General features: G+C 37.1%; 2 protein-coding genes across 2 annotated transcripts; one reads left to right on the top strand and one right to left on the bottom strand.

Moving 5' to 3' along the window:
• Nucleotides 1–423: 423 nt before the first annotated feature.
• Nucleotides 424–6,665, bottom strand: cdk5rap3 (CDK5 regulatory subunit associated protein 3). Its single transcript, XM_073867008.1, has 14 exons — nucleotides 6,508–6,665; nucleotides 6,010–6,055; nucleotides 5,594–5,725; nucleotides 5,408–5,508; nucleotides 5,258–5,306; nucleotides 4,996–5,172; nucleotides 4,744–4,882; nucleotides 4,514–4,658; nucleotides 4,369–4,476; nucleotides 4,196–4,271; nucleotides 1,763–1,851; nucleotides 1,280–1,485; nucleotides 930–1,101; nucleotides 424–553 (listed from the first exon to the last, which is right to left on the bottom strand). The coding sequence occupies exons 1-14, from the start codon at nucleotides 6,511–6,513 to the stop codon at nucleotides 488–490; spliced, it is 1,512 nt and encodes a 503-aa protein (XP_073723109.1). The 5' UTR covers nucleotides 6,514–6,665; the 3' UTR covers nucleotides 424–487.
• Nucleotides 6,666–8,932: 2,267 nt separating this feature from the next.
• On the top strand, nucleotides 8,933–16,550 carry prr15lb (proline rich 15 like b). The gene is made up of 2 exons (XM_055175929.2): nucleotides 8,933–9,277; nucleotides 15,269–16,550. The coding sequence occupies exon 2, from the start codon at nucleotides 15,293–15,295 to the stop codon at nucleotides 15,605–15,607; it is 315 nt and encodes a 104-aa protein (XP_055031904.1). The 5' UTR covers nucleotides 8,933–9,277; nucleotides 15,269–15,292; the 3' UTR covers nucleotides 15,608–16,550.
• The last annotated feature ends 1,094 nt before the right edge of the window (nucleotides 16,551–17,644 follow it).

Here is a 17,644-nt window from a genome sequence, read left to right as displayed (position 1 = left end):
AAGTGCTGCAAACCAAGTGCTATTCCACCATACAATAAAGTCCTCATTTTTGATCTGCTTAAAAAATTACCACGTTTTATTTTGTGCCATCACACCTACTCGTGCAACTACTCCTTCAACAGTCTTTAAATAGGGAAAACATGGAAGTGTTTGGTGGCTTCTAAATTCATCCCTGTTTGGATCCTAAGGAATGAATTAGGCTAGGCTAAATGCTAACACATTCACGACACGCTACACAAAGATTAAGTGAATGCATTGAAAAAAGATAGGTATGTATTACTTTGTCTATGTTGAGGTAAGAACATAGTAAAATATTGAAAAACTGTGGTGTTTTCCTTTAAACATAATTTACTCAATTTACAGCCTTCCTTAAATATTCAAACATTTTAAACAGGAATCACAACAATACAATGGCTCATACAATTTAAATGAGGAAAAAAAGATTTATTTTTTTAAATGATCTGTGGAAAAGTAAATGTCTTCTTGGTCACACGTGTACACCCATGAGGTTGACTGGACGGTTGTTGTATCGTTTTGAGATGTCAGCTTCAATCTGTGTGTGCGAAAGAGAAAATGGATCATTTGTTTTCTTGACTAGTCTGATCATTTTCCTTTTGATAAGTTAGCTTTAGCATGACATTTAACCAGAACGGTTATAGCTTTCCTTGGTATTTAATTCAACCATTTCTCTTTAAACAATATTTTACAGGAATAAATTATTTAAAAGAGTTTATAGTAGAACATTAACCTCTGACAAACTGACAAGCATTTGTTCATTTTACACAAAACAGGAAACTTTTGCCAAGATTCTAATTTCACTTTTGTAGAGAAGTAAGCAAGGAAGTGATCATACCACATACCACTACATGGTTTCATGATACATCAGTACTAAAACTAATTTGTAAACATAATCTAACAGGTTGCTGTACCAGTTTCTGTAGTTCCTTTGTGCGGGCAGCCAGCAGATCAATGCGGGGCTCCAACTTAGCCTGTTCCTCAAGGGCCTCCTGCTGTTTTTCGGCCATCGTCCTACTCTTTAGCAGTAAGATATCTGCCTGCTTAAGTTTCTGTCGCAGTAATTCAGACACACGCTCTACATAACTGAGACACAAACACACAAAGAAAACACCAGTGAATGTGCAATTCCTGTGCTCAAATTATAAAAAACATGCAAAGGTCACTAACATATTCATCTTAGCTAGAAGAAAAAAAACCATGTAAACAATAAGGATGTTTGAATCCTAGTAAGTGTGTAAAAGGTTTGGGGGTGCATAATTACCGTGGTGATGCCTGGATCATAAAGAGGTGCTGCATTCGTTGTAAGCTGAGTTCATTTAGCAGGTCACGTAACTCTCTCAGCATGGCCTGTACTCGCTCCGGAGTCTGAGCCTGGATTACTGAGGGGGCGAGCTGGAACTGACTCATGGACACCACATCACCTTCTTCATTCATCTCGCTCAGTCGCTGACACAGGAACACTTCCAACTAATGCACAGGTAAAGGCACAGTTCGGTTTAATTTCTTTATAAATGTGACACTGCCTGTAAAATCCAGAATGAAGTCTCATAATCTAATTATGAGGAGCATCAAAGTTTGATTTTAATCATTGATTTCAATCTTTGACATCATCTTAATCAATATTGAAGATATCAAGGTTGTAGTTTTACAGAACCACGATAATGTATGTCCATCTGATGTAACCATCTATACAGCAAATCAGATCAGTCAAGCACTGGTTGTAGTAGTAGAAGGGAGCTTGTACCTCCATCAGCTCATCGATAAACTGACCACGAGTCTGTGAGTTTTCCAGAAGAGACAGAGCATCCTCACCTTTGGCAACACCATCAGGACCTGACAACAAAAACATCTATATTACCTTGCAAAATATTAAGACCCATCCGCAGGCCCAAAAGAAAATCTGATTGACTTTTCTTGCTTAGACTGTCCTTATTTAGGAACATCCTATTGGTAGCTATAAGTAATCAGTCACCTAAAATATTTCATAAATGAATATGAAAGTGTGAGGAATGTATACAACATTATATATGATATGGGTTCCAATTACCCTATTTAAAGCGATACTTCATCTTATAATGGGAGAAAACTAGCCTAACATTGTCATACTTAATTCTAGTCAGAATTTGACTTGAAATGTTGTGGGCGTGGCTAAGTTCGGCAGGCACCCAGGCTAGGAGAAAACAGGGATCAGGGAACAACTTCTGACTTTGAAGGCCAAAAAAGTACATTTCATTTAATGTATCACATAATTACAGAAGTATCCACATGGCTCCAAGGGGTTAATAAACGTCTTTTGCGGGTAATCGATACGATATTGTAAGAAAAATTTCCATATTTTAAACTAACTATTAAAACTAGAAATGGACCGATATAAAATTATTCCACCGATAGCCAATTGTTTTGACTGATATCTGCCGATACCAATAGTTTGGTGGTTATATTAATTTGCATGAACTAAATTCTTAAGTATAATTTTTTTAAATGTTATTCATTCATATAATGACCATTAATATTTAATATTAAACTAGTGATGCTTCTTTACATTTTCTATGTACAGAGCTCATATTCATTGCATTTTTCTGTACTCTTTAGATTGCCTCTTTAGGATATATGGCCATAACTACTGGCAGTTTTTAATCTATTATACGAAAGGCGATAGTGTAATTTTTTTATTGTCAGATAAACCGATTATTGGCCGATATATCGGTGCATCTCTAATAATAACTAGCTTCCGGTAAAGACACAATCTTGGACTTACTGCTCAATGAACCCATGGCAACAAACCCTCACTACTAGGGTGGTCCTTATCATTGTTGGGGGTAATGCATTACAAGTAACGTGCATTAGGTAATAATATTACTTTTCTAAATTAACAAGTAAAGTAACGCATTACTTTTTAAATGTACACATTAATATTTGAGTTACTTTTTTAAAAAAGTAATGGGGGTTACTTTTCAAATTTATTAATTTTATTTAAAAAAAATAATGTACTTTGTGTACTCTAATGTAAACTGAACATAGTCACGAAGAATTACGCACTCTATGTGTGCGAACCTGAGCGGGAACAGTTTAAGTCAATGGAGATGGCAGGCCAGAGCTTGACATTTTTGCAATGGAAATATACAATTTCTGAATGCAGAACTTCTCAGTCATAAAAACACCTGCAAGGCCTGAAAGAGATCAAGCCTCAGCGAAGTAACAAAAAGTAACGCAAAAGTAACTTAAAAGTAACGTAAGAATTACTTTCCATGAACACAATTAGTTACTTTTTTGGGGAGTAACTTAATATTGTAATGCATTACTTTTCAAAATAACTTTCCCCAAAACTGGTCCTTATAATGGTTAATTTTTTTTAAATGTTCAACCCCCTTAATGCGTTAGGATATCAATAAAAACACACAGTGCAAAATTTAGAATTGTTCCTACTTTATCTAGAGATTGCTCAAAGCCTTTGAATATTTCCGAAATCACATATTTTTGCAAAAACTGTACCATTTAAAAACGCACAACCATATAGCGGACTTGCTTAGTGTTGCTTCAGCCATTGTCTCAGTGTATATTGTCTATTGTGTTTCATTCACATTGAAGCTTTCTTGCTTTGAAAGACATATCACAACTAAAACAGGAGTTTTAATTGCATGGAGCATGATCCAATAAGTCCATTGCTGCCATAAGTATATAACATTAAACAATTATACATGCTAGCACAAAGTATCACATAATACGTGAATGTGTTAAACTTTAAAGGTCTTGAGCAACCTCTAAATATTATTTAATATTTTTTATTTGATTTTTAAATATTTATTTATTTATATAAACATTTGGGGGAGTGAGAGCATTAACTTTTATAAGTTAAAAAATAAGGACCACCCTACGCTAAAACTCATGTGTGATTCCACGATGGTGTCGTTACTGGTAGCTAGTTACAGTTAAGTTTGAAATCTGGATATTTTTCTTATAAAATCGCATATGTATCTCGGACTGCTTGACGGTGAGTGAATCATGGGCAAATTTTGATATTTGACTGTAGTATTCATTTAACTAGTATCTTAATATATAGTGATGTTTTAGTACAGCATGTTTTCTAAATCCACCAAAAACCCTACAAACATAACTATGGTTGTAATATACAGTACTTATAACGACAGTTAATTCCAGTAAATCCAAACACACTTACAGTCTGTGCCCACATCCACAACTTCGATTACCAGAGGGGTAGATTCAGTCTCCCCCCAGTCAATACCACCCGTTTCCTAAAGTTAATGAGTAAACAGCCTTGGGTCTACATCATGAGAGCTTCGAATCTGTGACATTCAAAAAGCTAAAACTGAGAAGTCCATACGATTTTACCTCAGTGCCAGACTCGAGACTAATGCCCCAGTCCACACCATCCTCAACAGTGATCCCAAAATTCACCTCCTCCGTCCCGGCACCACTGCTAATGTCACCCCAGTCAATCTGCAGAGGAATTAGAAAATGTGACATTTTTCGACTCTGTCTCTTCTGTGACAACATCAGGTGGGGCTTCCTCCATCAAAGGTCTCTCTATAACCGTGGGTACATTTCCTGTTTTCCATTCATACACAGTTGTGTTTCCTTTCTTCTGGACAAACCTCAACAAAGGCAAAACTTCCTCAGACCTAAATAAAAAGGGAAAAATATAGCAGGCGTTTACATATACAGTTAGATACAAATGATGGTTAACTTGTGGTTATTGAAACTTACCAGTCAGAGACAAAGTTGGTAAAGGCTGTGTAAAACTGTATAGCTTCTTCCAGGCAGGCCGCTTTTTTACCAGTTTTCTCTAAAACCACAGGCAGATCTTTAACAAGTGCTTGTAACTCCCTTGCCACGTTTTCTCCCTGCACAACAGTCACAAGGCAGTACTGGTGATCTTTGTTAAACATTAAATTAAAATGTACATTATCAGTAAAGGAAAACTGACATTTTGAAGTACTGTAACCTTGTCATCTCCCTTTATACCGTATTGTTTACAGGCCTCATAAAAACGGTCCTTCATATCTGCAGCGCCGCTCTGACACTCCAGTTCTCGCCGGCTCAGTTCCTGCTGTAGCTGCTGAGCTTTAGATACTTGCTTTCTTAAAGCCGGACCTTCATAACTTACATTACGAACCAACAGACTGGCCACTTCAGCTAGGATAAAAACACACATGCACAATTCACAACTGCTTCTGGATTGTGTAACTAATTATTCAAGAAAAAGGAAATTCTGACTTACCTAAATAGACACTCTCTTTTTCATAGTCGGATACTATCTCTTGCCAGTCCTAATGAAAATGCATAAAGCATATAATATTTACATACTACATTTACATAATTCAGCACATGCTATGCAATCAAAAAAAAAAAAAAAGGGGTGCAGCATCACCTTCATCCTTTGTGATGAATATCTGCCAAAAATATTTTTGGTGGATGCTTCTGTCCGTTTCAGTATTTCGATTATTCGTAAGCAATGGAAATAATGAATATCTGCAAAAACAAAACTTTCTTTAGATTTAATAAAAACTGATGATGGAAAATAATGTAAGTCACACAACAAATAAACATATTTTACATGATCCAGAGAGCAGTTCTTTGATTTCCTCATTTTCTGGCATATCCTGAATGGCAGCATTGATTTTCTCTCTAATAGCCATAACTGCAGTTTGCCATTTGAGCGTGCAGTGTCTCCTGTCCACCAACCAGTCTGAAAGATGGAGACAAAATGATATCCATCTTTAATGTGACTTTGACATGACTTCTGATTTGCAGATGTCAAGCAATTGGCTTATTTATTAAGATAATATTTAAAATATATGTCATTTAAACATTATTTTAAAAAATGTAAGGTAATTACATGTAAATGTAAAAATGTAAAAGGTCTAATAATATAAGATATGTATGCTTTGCTCCATTCAAACATAATTATTACCATATGTTTAAGAATTTGTATGTGTCAATTTTGTATAAATCACATTAAAGTGGCCTTACCTAAGAGTTTACCAGTCTGGATGTCAATAGGGAGATTCTGAATATTCTGATAAAAATTATTTCAATAATAACCATGTTATATTATACATATACAACAATAAAAACACATCACAGTGTACACATATTGGTCCTTTTTAATTTAAACGTGACAAAGAAATCGTCAAATTATATGTTGCAGTGATTATAATTATATGAATACAAGAATATGTTCTAACAATATGCATTAAATTAATTTTGACAGGTTGTCAAAGCCTTCTCATTTGAAAACATACTGTATTGTACTCTAGTATTTACTATAGTAAACTGTGGTAAAAATCCTAAATATTATTCGGTATATTGTTCCTGAATATTACATCCGAAATATTCTATATTATTTACATAGTATACTAACTGTTACAGTATACTACAGTATTTTTCACGTGGCTTAATGCATGTTGCCTTTTAGCATATAAGCTTCAGGAAAACCTCGAGTCATTATTTTAGCCGAAAATGTTTTACCTCCATTGCAACAGCTGTAATCGCCACTTGGATAAAATAATTAAAACAACTCCATCCTTAAATCTCAAACCGTTTTGATAAAGCTAAAGTTTACATTTTCATTGACACGTACATGTACAGCTGACCAATCAACACACGCAACACTAAATGAACACCCGTGAACACCAATGAACTTCAGGAATAGAGGAATTACTATTCATTTCCGTAAAACGTCAAAATAAAAGTCACAAGTAACAGCTCAAATAATAGAACAAATTAAACTGTTGCACTTTATGACATTGTTAAAGAGGAATTTGCACTATATTTGGAGAGGTTAAAAAGGATGAAAAGTCACAAAGCAAGATACTTATGTTATGTAACTTATTATATGATTTTGATTAATGAAAACCCCCGTATTATAATTTTACGTTATTTATTTTTCTTTCATTTTTTTTTACTTGATATGTAGCAGAATATAAACGTAAATTGAGTGCAATCTCAGTCTTCTCTTTTAATTCTCCTAGTTATTAATGCCTGTATTTCTTGTTCAAAGCACTGAATAATAAAAAAGCTTGAAGCAGAAAAAAACTTTATGACATTGTAATATTTCTTTCATTATGGTTATTTATCGAACACTATTGAAATATCTAATGCTGCTACAATATATTATATATATAAAAATATCTATTGTACTTCTATATTTATTGTACGTATTTCTATTGTATTTCTATTTTATGTTTGGCCTCATGATACACTTTGGAAAAAAGTCTGTGGCATTGTCCACCAGATGGCACACTTTTCTTCATTTTGACACCAAAGTCTTATTATGTATCTAAGAGTTTTACTACAAGGATCTACAGTAACTGGACATTACTTGCGTGACTTGAAAAAGCTGTATGATATTTTACAATAATGCCATCGTTCACACAGTGCTGGCTATTTACAACATAAAACTGCTTTCAGTTTTCTTTCCTGCAGTAGGTTCATAATATCTGTGCTGCTTTCACTCTGTGCTTGCAGAGTTGATGTATTTCAATATACACTCATGTGTACATAAATATATGGTATATCCCGCTCATTCCTCAGTTTTATTTGAACAAGGTGGTTTTATGGATTTTTCTGTTTGTTGGTTCACAGCGCACCTTATCTGATGTATTAGTGCCCAATGGGACTTTGCCTGTAAATGAGACTGCAGTTGTCTCAGGTGCTTTCAGTAAGAAAATCATTCTTCAGACTTTCTCTGCCTTAACAAAAGTTCAACACCAAAAAGAAAAACCAAATGCTTTTGACACAGTTTGACACATCTAAATGCAATGTAAAAAAATCAAAGATAGGACTGTAGTTCACAAAACTATGTTTGCTTTTGAAAGTTTAGATTCTGCAAACTTTTCCCAAGAGATGTCTATGAAGATACAATCATACTGTTCTCAAAGCAAAGCTGTATTTAATCGCTCAAAACTGTTTTAGCCCCTCGCAGAGAGCAGAAATCAGAATTTTAATCCTAACTCAGTTAAGCTCCTTTATGGTTGTGTTGTGTTGGGTACAATACTTTAACAGTTAAGGGAAACCATAGCCAATACTCTATTTCCATATTTTTTGAATGGCATTCAAACCTGTTCCTATCTCAGCTGAGATCCAGTATCGGCCTGAGATTTCATTACATTATGCAAATGTGAACATCATCTGTGCCTTTCAAAATTAAACTGAACATACTCAGATGTTTAAACCGATTGAAAATATCGTTTATGTAAAAAACATTTGAGAATGCAAACTACGTGTGAATAAAAACCAATGACCTTCGCATTTGCAGTACGAAAAGCCAATGCAACACAATTATCAGTATGAGCATACATGATTAAATCTGTGTTTACTTAACAAGGCAACAACTTATATGTAGGTATTGTACTCTGTTTAATGTCATACTCTTTCTGAAACCTTTTAATGCTTGTCACATTGGTGCCAATTATAAAACCAAGAATGAAAGGATTGCATTGGAAAATCGTATTCAAAGAATTACATTGTTGTTTCATTTGAGTGGGTGATGCTGCTCATAACATGAGAGAGGACGCTGGCCTTTGTTACAGCTGCAGAAAGAGATTATCCCTTATATGAATACAAAGCCTTATGCTATATAGAAACCAGAATGAAACCAAAAGAATACTGGCCCAACATTTATTTATTGTTGTATAACAGTCAAAATACAAGTTTACTTTATCTTGATTTGGTAAGGTTAGTACGTTTTTGGTTGAGCATGCAAATGTTAAACCAACTTCACGCTTCCATGAGGTTAGTAGCGCTCACGCTGCCCTCCCCCTTAGATCACATGACTTTAACATTTACTCATGTTGCATTGGGTTGGACCTAATGTTCAACTTGGACTGAAACAGTGTATTTGTGTGAGGTTGGAGAGAGAGAGAGAGAGAGAGAGAGAGAGAGAGAGAGAGAGAGAGAGAGAGAGAGAGAGAGAGAGAGAGAGAGAGAGAGAGAGAGAGAGAGAGAGAATAAGTGAGGAAACAAGAGAGATAGTGAGGGAATAAGAGACAGAAATAAAACACCTGTACCATTAGACATTGCACTCAATGCTGATATTCAGTAGCAGTGAGATTAATTAAGAAAAAGGAAGCAAAAAGGTGAGGAGGTGTTAGCAGCTTAAGAGACCGAACCTGAGGAGTGAAGTTATTGACTCGACACAGTGGGCTGGTTGTCAACGCAACAATGGTTTAACTTCTGAACACCTGTATACACGTCCAAACCAAGACCACTTTTGAAAGGGTTGAACACGTCTTTTCAGGTGAGGATGAATCATAGTGCTACTTTTCTAATGTTGCTTTTAAATGTAGAAATATAGTTTGCAGTGTGAAGTGCTACAATGTCCATATTCAAAGCTATTTTATACAATGAATAGAATAATTGATAGAAATTATTTGACAGAGAGAAAGAGAGAACAATTGTTATGGATTAGTTCATTATGTATTTTTTGACATAGTCAGAAAGATTAGAGCCGACAATTTTAATCCACCAGATTTAGTAAAACATTCAGCAGGATTCCTTCATGTCTTAATTCTTACTGGAAAAGTTTATGCATATAGCAAATTTGACTGTGCTACATTTATAAAGGTGGTGGTCAACATAAATCTGAAACAATCAGGAGTTAAATTGATATCAATTTTACAATTTGCATAAAACAAAACTGAGCATAAATCAAATTAGTTCAGGAAAACTACCCCAGTAGTTTTGACTTTCTCAACATGAACTGCACGCTTAAAAATCAAGGTGCTTCGCGATGCCATTTCTGGATGAATGGTTCAATAAAAAACCTTTAACATGCGAAGAACCTTTCTGTCTTAAAGGTGCAGTGTGTAAATTTTAGCAGCATCTAGTGGTGAGGTTGCAAATTGCAACCAACGGCTCAGTCCACTGCTCACCCCTCGCTTTTGAAATGCATAGAGAAGCTACGGTAGCTACCATAAGAAAGACATGTCATCGTCGGAGACAACTTAGTAAAACAGTTTGTCTGTTAAGGGCTTCTGTAGAAATATGGCGCCACAAAATGACGACTTCCACGTAAGGGGACCCTCTGTGCATGTAAATAAAAACGTCTCATTCTAAGGGAATAAAAACATAACGGCTCATTATAAAAAGGTCTTTACACACCCCTGATAATATAGTTTTGTATATAATTTAGCATTTCTGTCAAAAGATCCTTCTAAAAATTACACACTGCACCTTTAAAAAAGGCTCTTTATATTATAAAATGTATGAAGTAACAGTTTTTCTATGATCCTTTTACTGAATGGTTCTTTGAGGAACCAAAAATGTGTCTTCTATAGTAGGAGTTTCCAACCTTTTTGTAAGCAAGGGCTACCACAATACTTTTTTATATAATCTACCCGCGGGCACCATGTTGGAGACTGTTCTGTGGCATCGCTGTGAATAGAACCTTCTAAGAACCTTCATTTTTAAATGTATAATAAAGTGTGGTAAAACTACCACAAAGGTCTCTCCTTGGACACCAGCATCTATGGGAATCTTAAAAACCCATTTCAGACCCATATAAATAAAATCAAATAGTCTTACGGTATCTACTACTAGTAGCGATGTAATGCCTTTCCTTCCAGGAAAACTTGACACCCTCCGTATACTGCTGGGCCTGGCTGCCCTTGAGTTAACCTCTCCTGTCCTCAAACATTGTATCACCAGGAAGGCTTTGAACTTGGTTAGTGATTTCCTAGGTTCAGACAAAGTGCCGTGTACATTCTCTGTGATCTTTGAGGTACTTTAAGAGCTGCTCAGCCACACAAGAAGGAAACAAAGTAACTTATTATCCAGGTTTAAGCACTATGGTTCATGAATATAAGCTACTTGTAGAGGATCAGATGACTCTCAGGTAACAAAGACAAATTTTGCTTTATTTTTTTGGCATTTGATGTAATGTTCTTCCTGTAACTGACCATCTTAAAATGTTGTGATGCAAAATAATGTGAAGCAGTCAGACTGTGCCTCATATTTTTACATAATCTAATAATAAACATCAACAATAAAATCATTTAAACGAATAAAGTGGAAGTACACTTATTTTTAACCCAGCATAAGGTCAAAAAGATACTAACTCTACCCGTTGGGTTGCAATATACTATGCTTGTTTTAGCCCATTGTTGTGTCAAATATAAACTTGTATGCATTTTTTAACCCAAAGGCTGGGTTTGTTCCTATTTGAGTCCAAGCTGGGTTGAAAATTACCCAGCGTTTTTTAAAGTGTGCTAAAATCCACGGGACAGGTTAGGAAAGCACCTGCATTGTTTATCTAAGGATTAAACTGTGCAGTAATTTCAAAAGCGCAATAAGACTCCACAATCTACTTGGCAACAATAAACTAAGTGCACTTAAGTGAAAGAGTATAGTTGCATCTAAAAGTGACTGAATCCTGTTATTATGTAATTGCAGAAGATCAGAGACGAATCAAAGAGGAGTGTCTGTTATCCAATAAAATGGATCTATTCCCTATTTTATCAGGGCTCCCTTAATTTGTGATTGGCAAACATCATATCAGCATATCTGGTGTTAAATAAAAGAACAACCCTTTTGAACTTAAAGAAGTTTAATTGCTGCAGTAAACTGAAATGGCGTCAGTCCGACGTTGGGTCTCGACCTCAGATCGACGTTGGGTTTCGAGGTCAGTCCGACTTTGGGTTTTGGGGTCAATCCAACGTTGGGTTTCGGGGTCAGTCCGACTTTGGGTTTCGAGGTCAGTCTGACGTTGGGTTTCGAGGTCAGTCTGACGTTGGGTTTCGAGGTCAGTCCGACATTGGGTCTCGACGTAAGTCCGACATTGGGTTTAGACTTCAGACCAATGTTGGGTTTCGAGGTCAGTCCGATGTTGGGTCTCGAAGTCAATCTGACATTGGGTCTTGACCTCAGATCGAAGTTGGGTTTCAAAGTCAGTTCGATGTTGTGTCTCGATGTCAATCTGACATTGGGTCTCGACTTCAGAACAAAGTTGGGTTTCGAGGTCAGTACGATGTTGGGTCTCGATGTCGATCTGACATTGTGTCTCGACATAAGAACGAAGTTGGGTTTCGAGGTCAGTTCGATGTTGCGTCTCGATGTCAATCTGACATTGGGTCTCGACTTCAGATCGAAGTTGGGTTTCGAGGTCAGTTCGATGTTGGGTCTCTATGTCAATCTGACATTGGGTCTCGACCTCAGATCAAAGTTGGGTTTCGAGGTCAGTTCGATGTTGGGTCTTGATGTCGATCTGACATTGGGTCTCGACTTCAACACAAAGTTGAGTTTCGAGGTCAGTTCGATGTTGGGTCTCGATGTCAATCTGACATTGGGTCTCGACCTCAGATCGAAGTTGGGTCTTGACCTCAGATCGAAGTTGGGTTTTGAGGTCAGTCCGACATTGGGTCTCGGCGTCAGTCCGACATTGGGTTTAGACCTCAGACTGACATTGGGTTTCAACCTCAGACCAATGTTACGTTGGGTCTCGAGGTCAGTCTGATGTTGGGTCTCGACCTTTGATCGACGTTGGGTCTCAACCTTAGATTGACGTTGGGTTTTGACGTCAAACCGACGTTGGGTTGTGACATCAACCCAATTTTCATTTACAAGTGAAATGGAACATCTGCCAGTTGTTACAGCTTGGGACGTTGGGTTTCAACCTCAGTCTGAGGTTGGGTTTCGTGGTCAGTCCGACGTTGGGTCTCGACGTCAATCTGATATTGGGTCTCGACCTCAAATCGAAGTTGGGTTTCGAGGTCAGTCCAACGCTGGGTCTCGAGGTCAGCCTGACGTTAGGTTTCGAGGTCAGTCCGACGATGGGTCTCGACCTTTGATCGACGTTGGGTCTCAACTTTAGATCAACGTTGGGTTTTGACGTCAAACCAACGTTGGGTTGTGACATCAACACAATTTTCATTTACAAGCAAAATGGAACATCTGCCAGTTGTTACAGATTGGGACGTTGGGTTTCAACCTCAGTCCGACGTTGGGTCTCTACGTCAATCTGACATTGGGCCTCGACCTCAGATCGAAGTTGGGTTTCGAGGTCAGTCCAACGTTGGGTCTCGAGGTCAGTCCGACGTTGAGTCTCGACCTTTGATCAACGTTGGGTTTCGACATCAAACCGACGTTGGGTTGTGACATCAACCCAATTTTCATTTACAAGTGAAATGGAACATCTGCCAGTTGTTACAGCTTGGGACGTTGGGTTTCAATCTCAGTCTGACGTTGGGTTTTGTGGTCAGGGTCTCGACCTCAGATCGAAGTTGGGTTTCGAGGTCAGTCCGACATTGGGTCTCGAGGTTAGTCCGACGTTAGGTTTCGAGGTCAGTCTGATGTTGGGTCTCGACCTTAGATCGACATTGGGTCTCGACCTTAGATCAACGTTGGGTTTTGACGTCAAACCGATGTTGGGTTGTGACATCAACACAATTTTCATTTACAAGCGAAATGGAACATCTGCAAGTTGTTACAGCTTGGGACGTTGGGTTTCAACCTCAGACCGATGTTGGGTTTCGAGGTCAGTCCGAAGTTGGGTTTCGAGGTCAGTCCGACGTTGGGTCTCAACGTCAATCTGACATTGGGTCTCAACCTTAGATCAAAGTTGAGTTTCGAGGTCAGTCCGATGTGGGGTCTTGAGGTCAGTCTGACATTAGGTTTTGAGGTCAGTCCGACCTTGGGTCTCGACCTTAGATCAAAGGTGGGCCTCGACCTTAGATCGACATTGGGTTTCAATGTCAAACCGAAGTTGGGTTGTAACATCAACCCGATTTTAATTTACAAGTGAAACGGAACATATGCCAGTTGTTGCAGCTTGACGTCAGTCCGTTTTGGCCTTTCCAACTCATCCTTTAAAAATGCAGACATTTCTGGTCTTCCAAATTCTTTACGCACTGAAATATAAAGATTTAATATTAGAAAAAGATCTGAGTAATCCACACGTGATAATAACTCGAAAATAATAAACACAGAATTACAGTCTTATCTTCATGATCTCGCCTAGTGCCCCACAACCCCACCAGCTGGCCCTGCCTGCACGTAAAAACCAAGTTGAAGTAATTTACTTGATGTGAGGTCATGTCAAAGATTATACAGTTATAACAGACACAAAGCAACTTAATGTAAATTTAACATATGCATTCTCAAAGACCTTGGCATTGTTAGCTCCATGCTCATCAGTTACAGGAAACTTGTCCACCTCACATACACACAAGAGATTTGTCACATGTGATTGGATTCCCCATTAAAAACCACCTCACATGAAGAACTTGCTTTGTTTGTTTGAATTAACCTGTGAAAGAGTATCTATGTCAGATCCATTAAAGTATATAGACGTGGGAAATAACCATAACTCCCTTGTGAAGGGTGTGTAAAGTACTGATTGTGCTTTTTTATTGTTAACTAGTGTTTTATGCTATCGTAAGATCAATCCTTAAACTTGAAATCTTATCGCAGAACAATGTTATAAAATACATTGCATCCATTGACCAAACGGTCACACTGATAGCCCATTCATTAATACATCACGTTTGATGTTGACTACAGCAGTGTTGCTAAGGGACTGAATGACACACCCTGGTGTGATACAAGCACCGCACCAACTAAAGCATTGCCTGCCCTCTGCTATTGTTACCCATATGCAGGTGTGTGGGTCTTCTGTGTTTACACTGGTTAGTATCACATGGGCTAGTCATTGTATATGCTTTGTGATGTTTACAATAGCCATACACTATCCAATATTACATAACAAAGGTAAAAGACTCTCAGAGCGGAGAGACCAAATACAAAGTTGATGCTTGTATCTTGGTTCATGCATGTTATTTCGGGTCTCGGAGATCCAGTGGTGATGTTCATGAATAAAACAACTGAGGAGCAGAGTCAGGTGTCCCTCTTGTTATTCGAATCTAATCATTGGATGAAGGGAGACACATATATGACCACATAGGGACCTAATCTGTATGCGAAATCGCATACTGTGACAATATGGACTGAAGTTAATATACTTATTAGCCATTAAAAAAGCTTGTTCTATATATTTGTGTTGGTGCAGTTTTGGATATACAACATCAGCCATTCTTTACTGTCATCATGTGACCCGTATGTTCTTTCACATACTAACAACAGTACAATTAGTACAATTTAACTATGAAATATACGTTTCTTGATAAATCTTGTGCCCAATGCATGAATGTCCATGTTTGTTCCATTTTTTTTCTGTAGGTTTTGATATTTTATTCTGTATTTTAATTCACTAACCAAAGGTGCACCCATGTTACAGGTTGTCATCACCCTCGCACACATCATGGCTGACCCTGCGTGGTGGAAGCTCACTTTCCTGCGGAAGAAAAAGTCGGAGGCAAAGGTTTTGTATGAGATCCCTCCGGACCTCGGCGCCAACAATGGAAATAAAGAACTAGGCAACAATGCCACAGACAGCAATTTAGATGCCAGGTTGGAAAAAATTGTTGACAAATCTGCCACAAAGGGCCGTCATGTTAAAGTCTCCAATTCTGGGCGGTTCAAAGAGAAGAAGAAGATTCGAGCAACTCTGGCGGAAAATCCCAGTCTATTCCCTGAATCTGCTCGGACAGACAAGAATAACGTGGTTGAAAATTAACAAATATTTCACATTAAATGGGACCATAACAGTTTATTTGTGCAAGACTTTCCGTCACTTTATCCAAGCCACAAGGAGCTACTTATGCATGGAATAAACTGGAACAACAAATGTTTTAACATTTTTGAAATGTCTTTAAAATGTCAAAAAACGTAAAGGGATATTTAACCCAAAATTGAAAATTCTCTCATCATTTACTCACTCGTGTGTTGTTACAAACCTGTATAAATTTTTAAGGAAAATTCATGAGCCCTGTTCACTTTCATAGTATTATTTTTTTCTGTGGAAGATGATTGATTTGGTTACAAACATTCCTTAAAATATCTTCCTTCGTGTTCATCAGAAAAAAGAAATTTATGCAGGTTTGTAACAATATGAGAGTTAGTGAATGACAGAATTTTCATTTTTGGGTGAACTATCCCTTTAAAGGGTTATTTTCCACAGAGTAATTTTGTGCTTAACTGTAAATCACGAAACATTGTATTGTTATGCTTATTAAATGTGATATTATCACTGTCGGACATATAAAAGTCTTAAAGACAAATCCAAAATCTTCAAATTTCAAATGAACTTTTGCATTGCACTTATAGGATGGTCATAAAGTTGCATGCACATTTTTGCATATAACTGATCCTGCGGGAAACAGAGTTTTGTTTAGATTGCATTCAAATGGACTGCTGTGCCTTTTGATTATCACTTGATGTGTTTTTTGTATTATTTTTTTATGTTGTGAAAATAGATCTTGATTCCTTTATCTGCTTTTTATTAGCTTACCATAAAAGAGTTTCAATTGGGGTGTGGACATGTGAGAAACCAGATAAGGCTATAGCCTGAACCTCCAACCACCACAACATTTTCAATTTGCCTGATTTGTGCTGTCTATTGTTTCCTGTAAACTGTGCGGGCTATTGTTAAACATCCCAATAAAGATATTTTATTGACATTGCTGGCATGCGATTGTGTATAATTCCAAAGGCAAACCTTCTTGTATTGAACAGAGCTCTCATTTTAGAAGAGCACAATTGTATAGAAGCCACTGCCATCTGCTGGCAAAACAACAAAATTACAACCTGGACAAATTCAACAAGTTTATTAATTTAACAGGTTATTAGTGGTTTTAACTGTTACAGATAACCAGTCATGAATCAAACTAATTCAGGTCAACTTACTTTTAACTATTTTTTTTTTAGTCTTGTGTAAAATCCACTAAAACATTTTAAAGGGGCCATGGCACAAGACTTTTTTAAGATGTCAAATAAATCTTTGGTGTCCCCAGAGCACATATGTGAAGTTTTAGCTCAAAATACCATATAAATAATTTATTATAGCATGTTAAAATTTGTAGGTGTGTGCAAAAATGTGCCGTTTTGGGTGTGTCCTTTAAAACGCAAATGAGCTGATGAAATTTAAACACTGATCACAATGATGGTGGTTTGTTGCAATTAAAACTCAATTGTGCTTTTCTCTGCACTAAATGGCAGTGCTGTGGTTGGATAGTGCCGATTAAGGGGTGGTATTATTATAATAAGAGCTCCTTATGACATCACAAGGAGATCCAAATTTCAACTACCTATTTTTTCAGATCTTTTTCACATTTTCTAGGTTGATAGAAGCACTGGGGACCCAATCATAGCACTTAAACATGGAAAAAGTCAGATGTTCATGCCATGGCCCCTTTAAATCGGACAATGGGTATCATGATCTAAAGATGTCCAAAACATCATGGCAACATGCAAACCCAGTTTCAGTCACAAGACAAGTGACGATTTTCACAGAAGGTTTCACAAAGGTCCAAAGGCTAAGTTCGGTAAAACTACAGTTAATATTGCACGTACAGCTGTGCTTTCAATTATTAAACAACATTAGGCAGACGACTTTGCACTTTCAAGTGAGATTACAGTCTATTCATAAGTTTATCTCCACAATGATCAAATTTCCCTTTTGGTATTTATTAAGTCTACACATTTAAAATGAACATGTCCTCAGGCAGTCACTGCCCATACCAAATCCTAGAAATATTCATCTATATGAAACTTA

The sequence above is a fragment of the Misgurnus anguillicaudatus genome, chromosome 4, assembly GCF_027580225.2.
Source record: "Misgurnus anguillicaudatus chromosome 4, ASM2758022v2, whole genome shotgun sequence".
In the NCBI taxonomy this organism is placed as follows: Eukaryota; Metazoa; Chordata; class Actinopteri; order Cypriniformes; family Cobitidae; genus Misgurnus; species Misgurnus anguillicaudatus.
Note: the sequence above shows the minus strand (reverse complement) of the source record. Positions and strands in the feature narration are given on the sequence as shown.

Excerpts from the sequence above, each read along its gene's own strand:
- cdk5rap3 (XM_073867008.1), bottom strand. Across the intron at positions 5,509-5,593 it reads AGAACTGCTCTCTGGATCAT|ATATTCATTATTTCCATTGC; the intron begins GTAAAATATGTT and ends TTGTTTTTGCAG. Across the intron at positions 4,272-4,368 it reads GTCTCGAGTCTGGCACTGAG|GAAACGGGTGGTATTGACTG; the intron begins GTAAAATCGTAT and ends CATTAACTTTAG.
- prr15lb (XM_055175929.2), top strand. The coding sequence starts at position 15,293 with ATGGCTGACCCTGCGTGGTGGAAGCTCACTTTCCTGCGGAAGAAAAAG.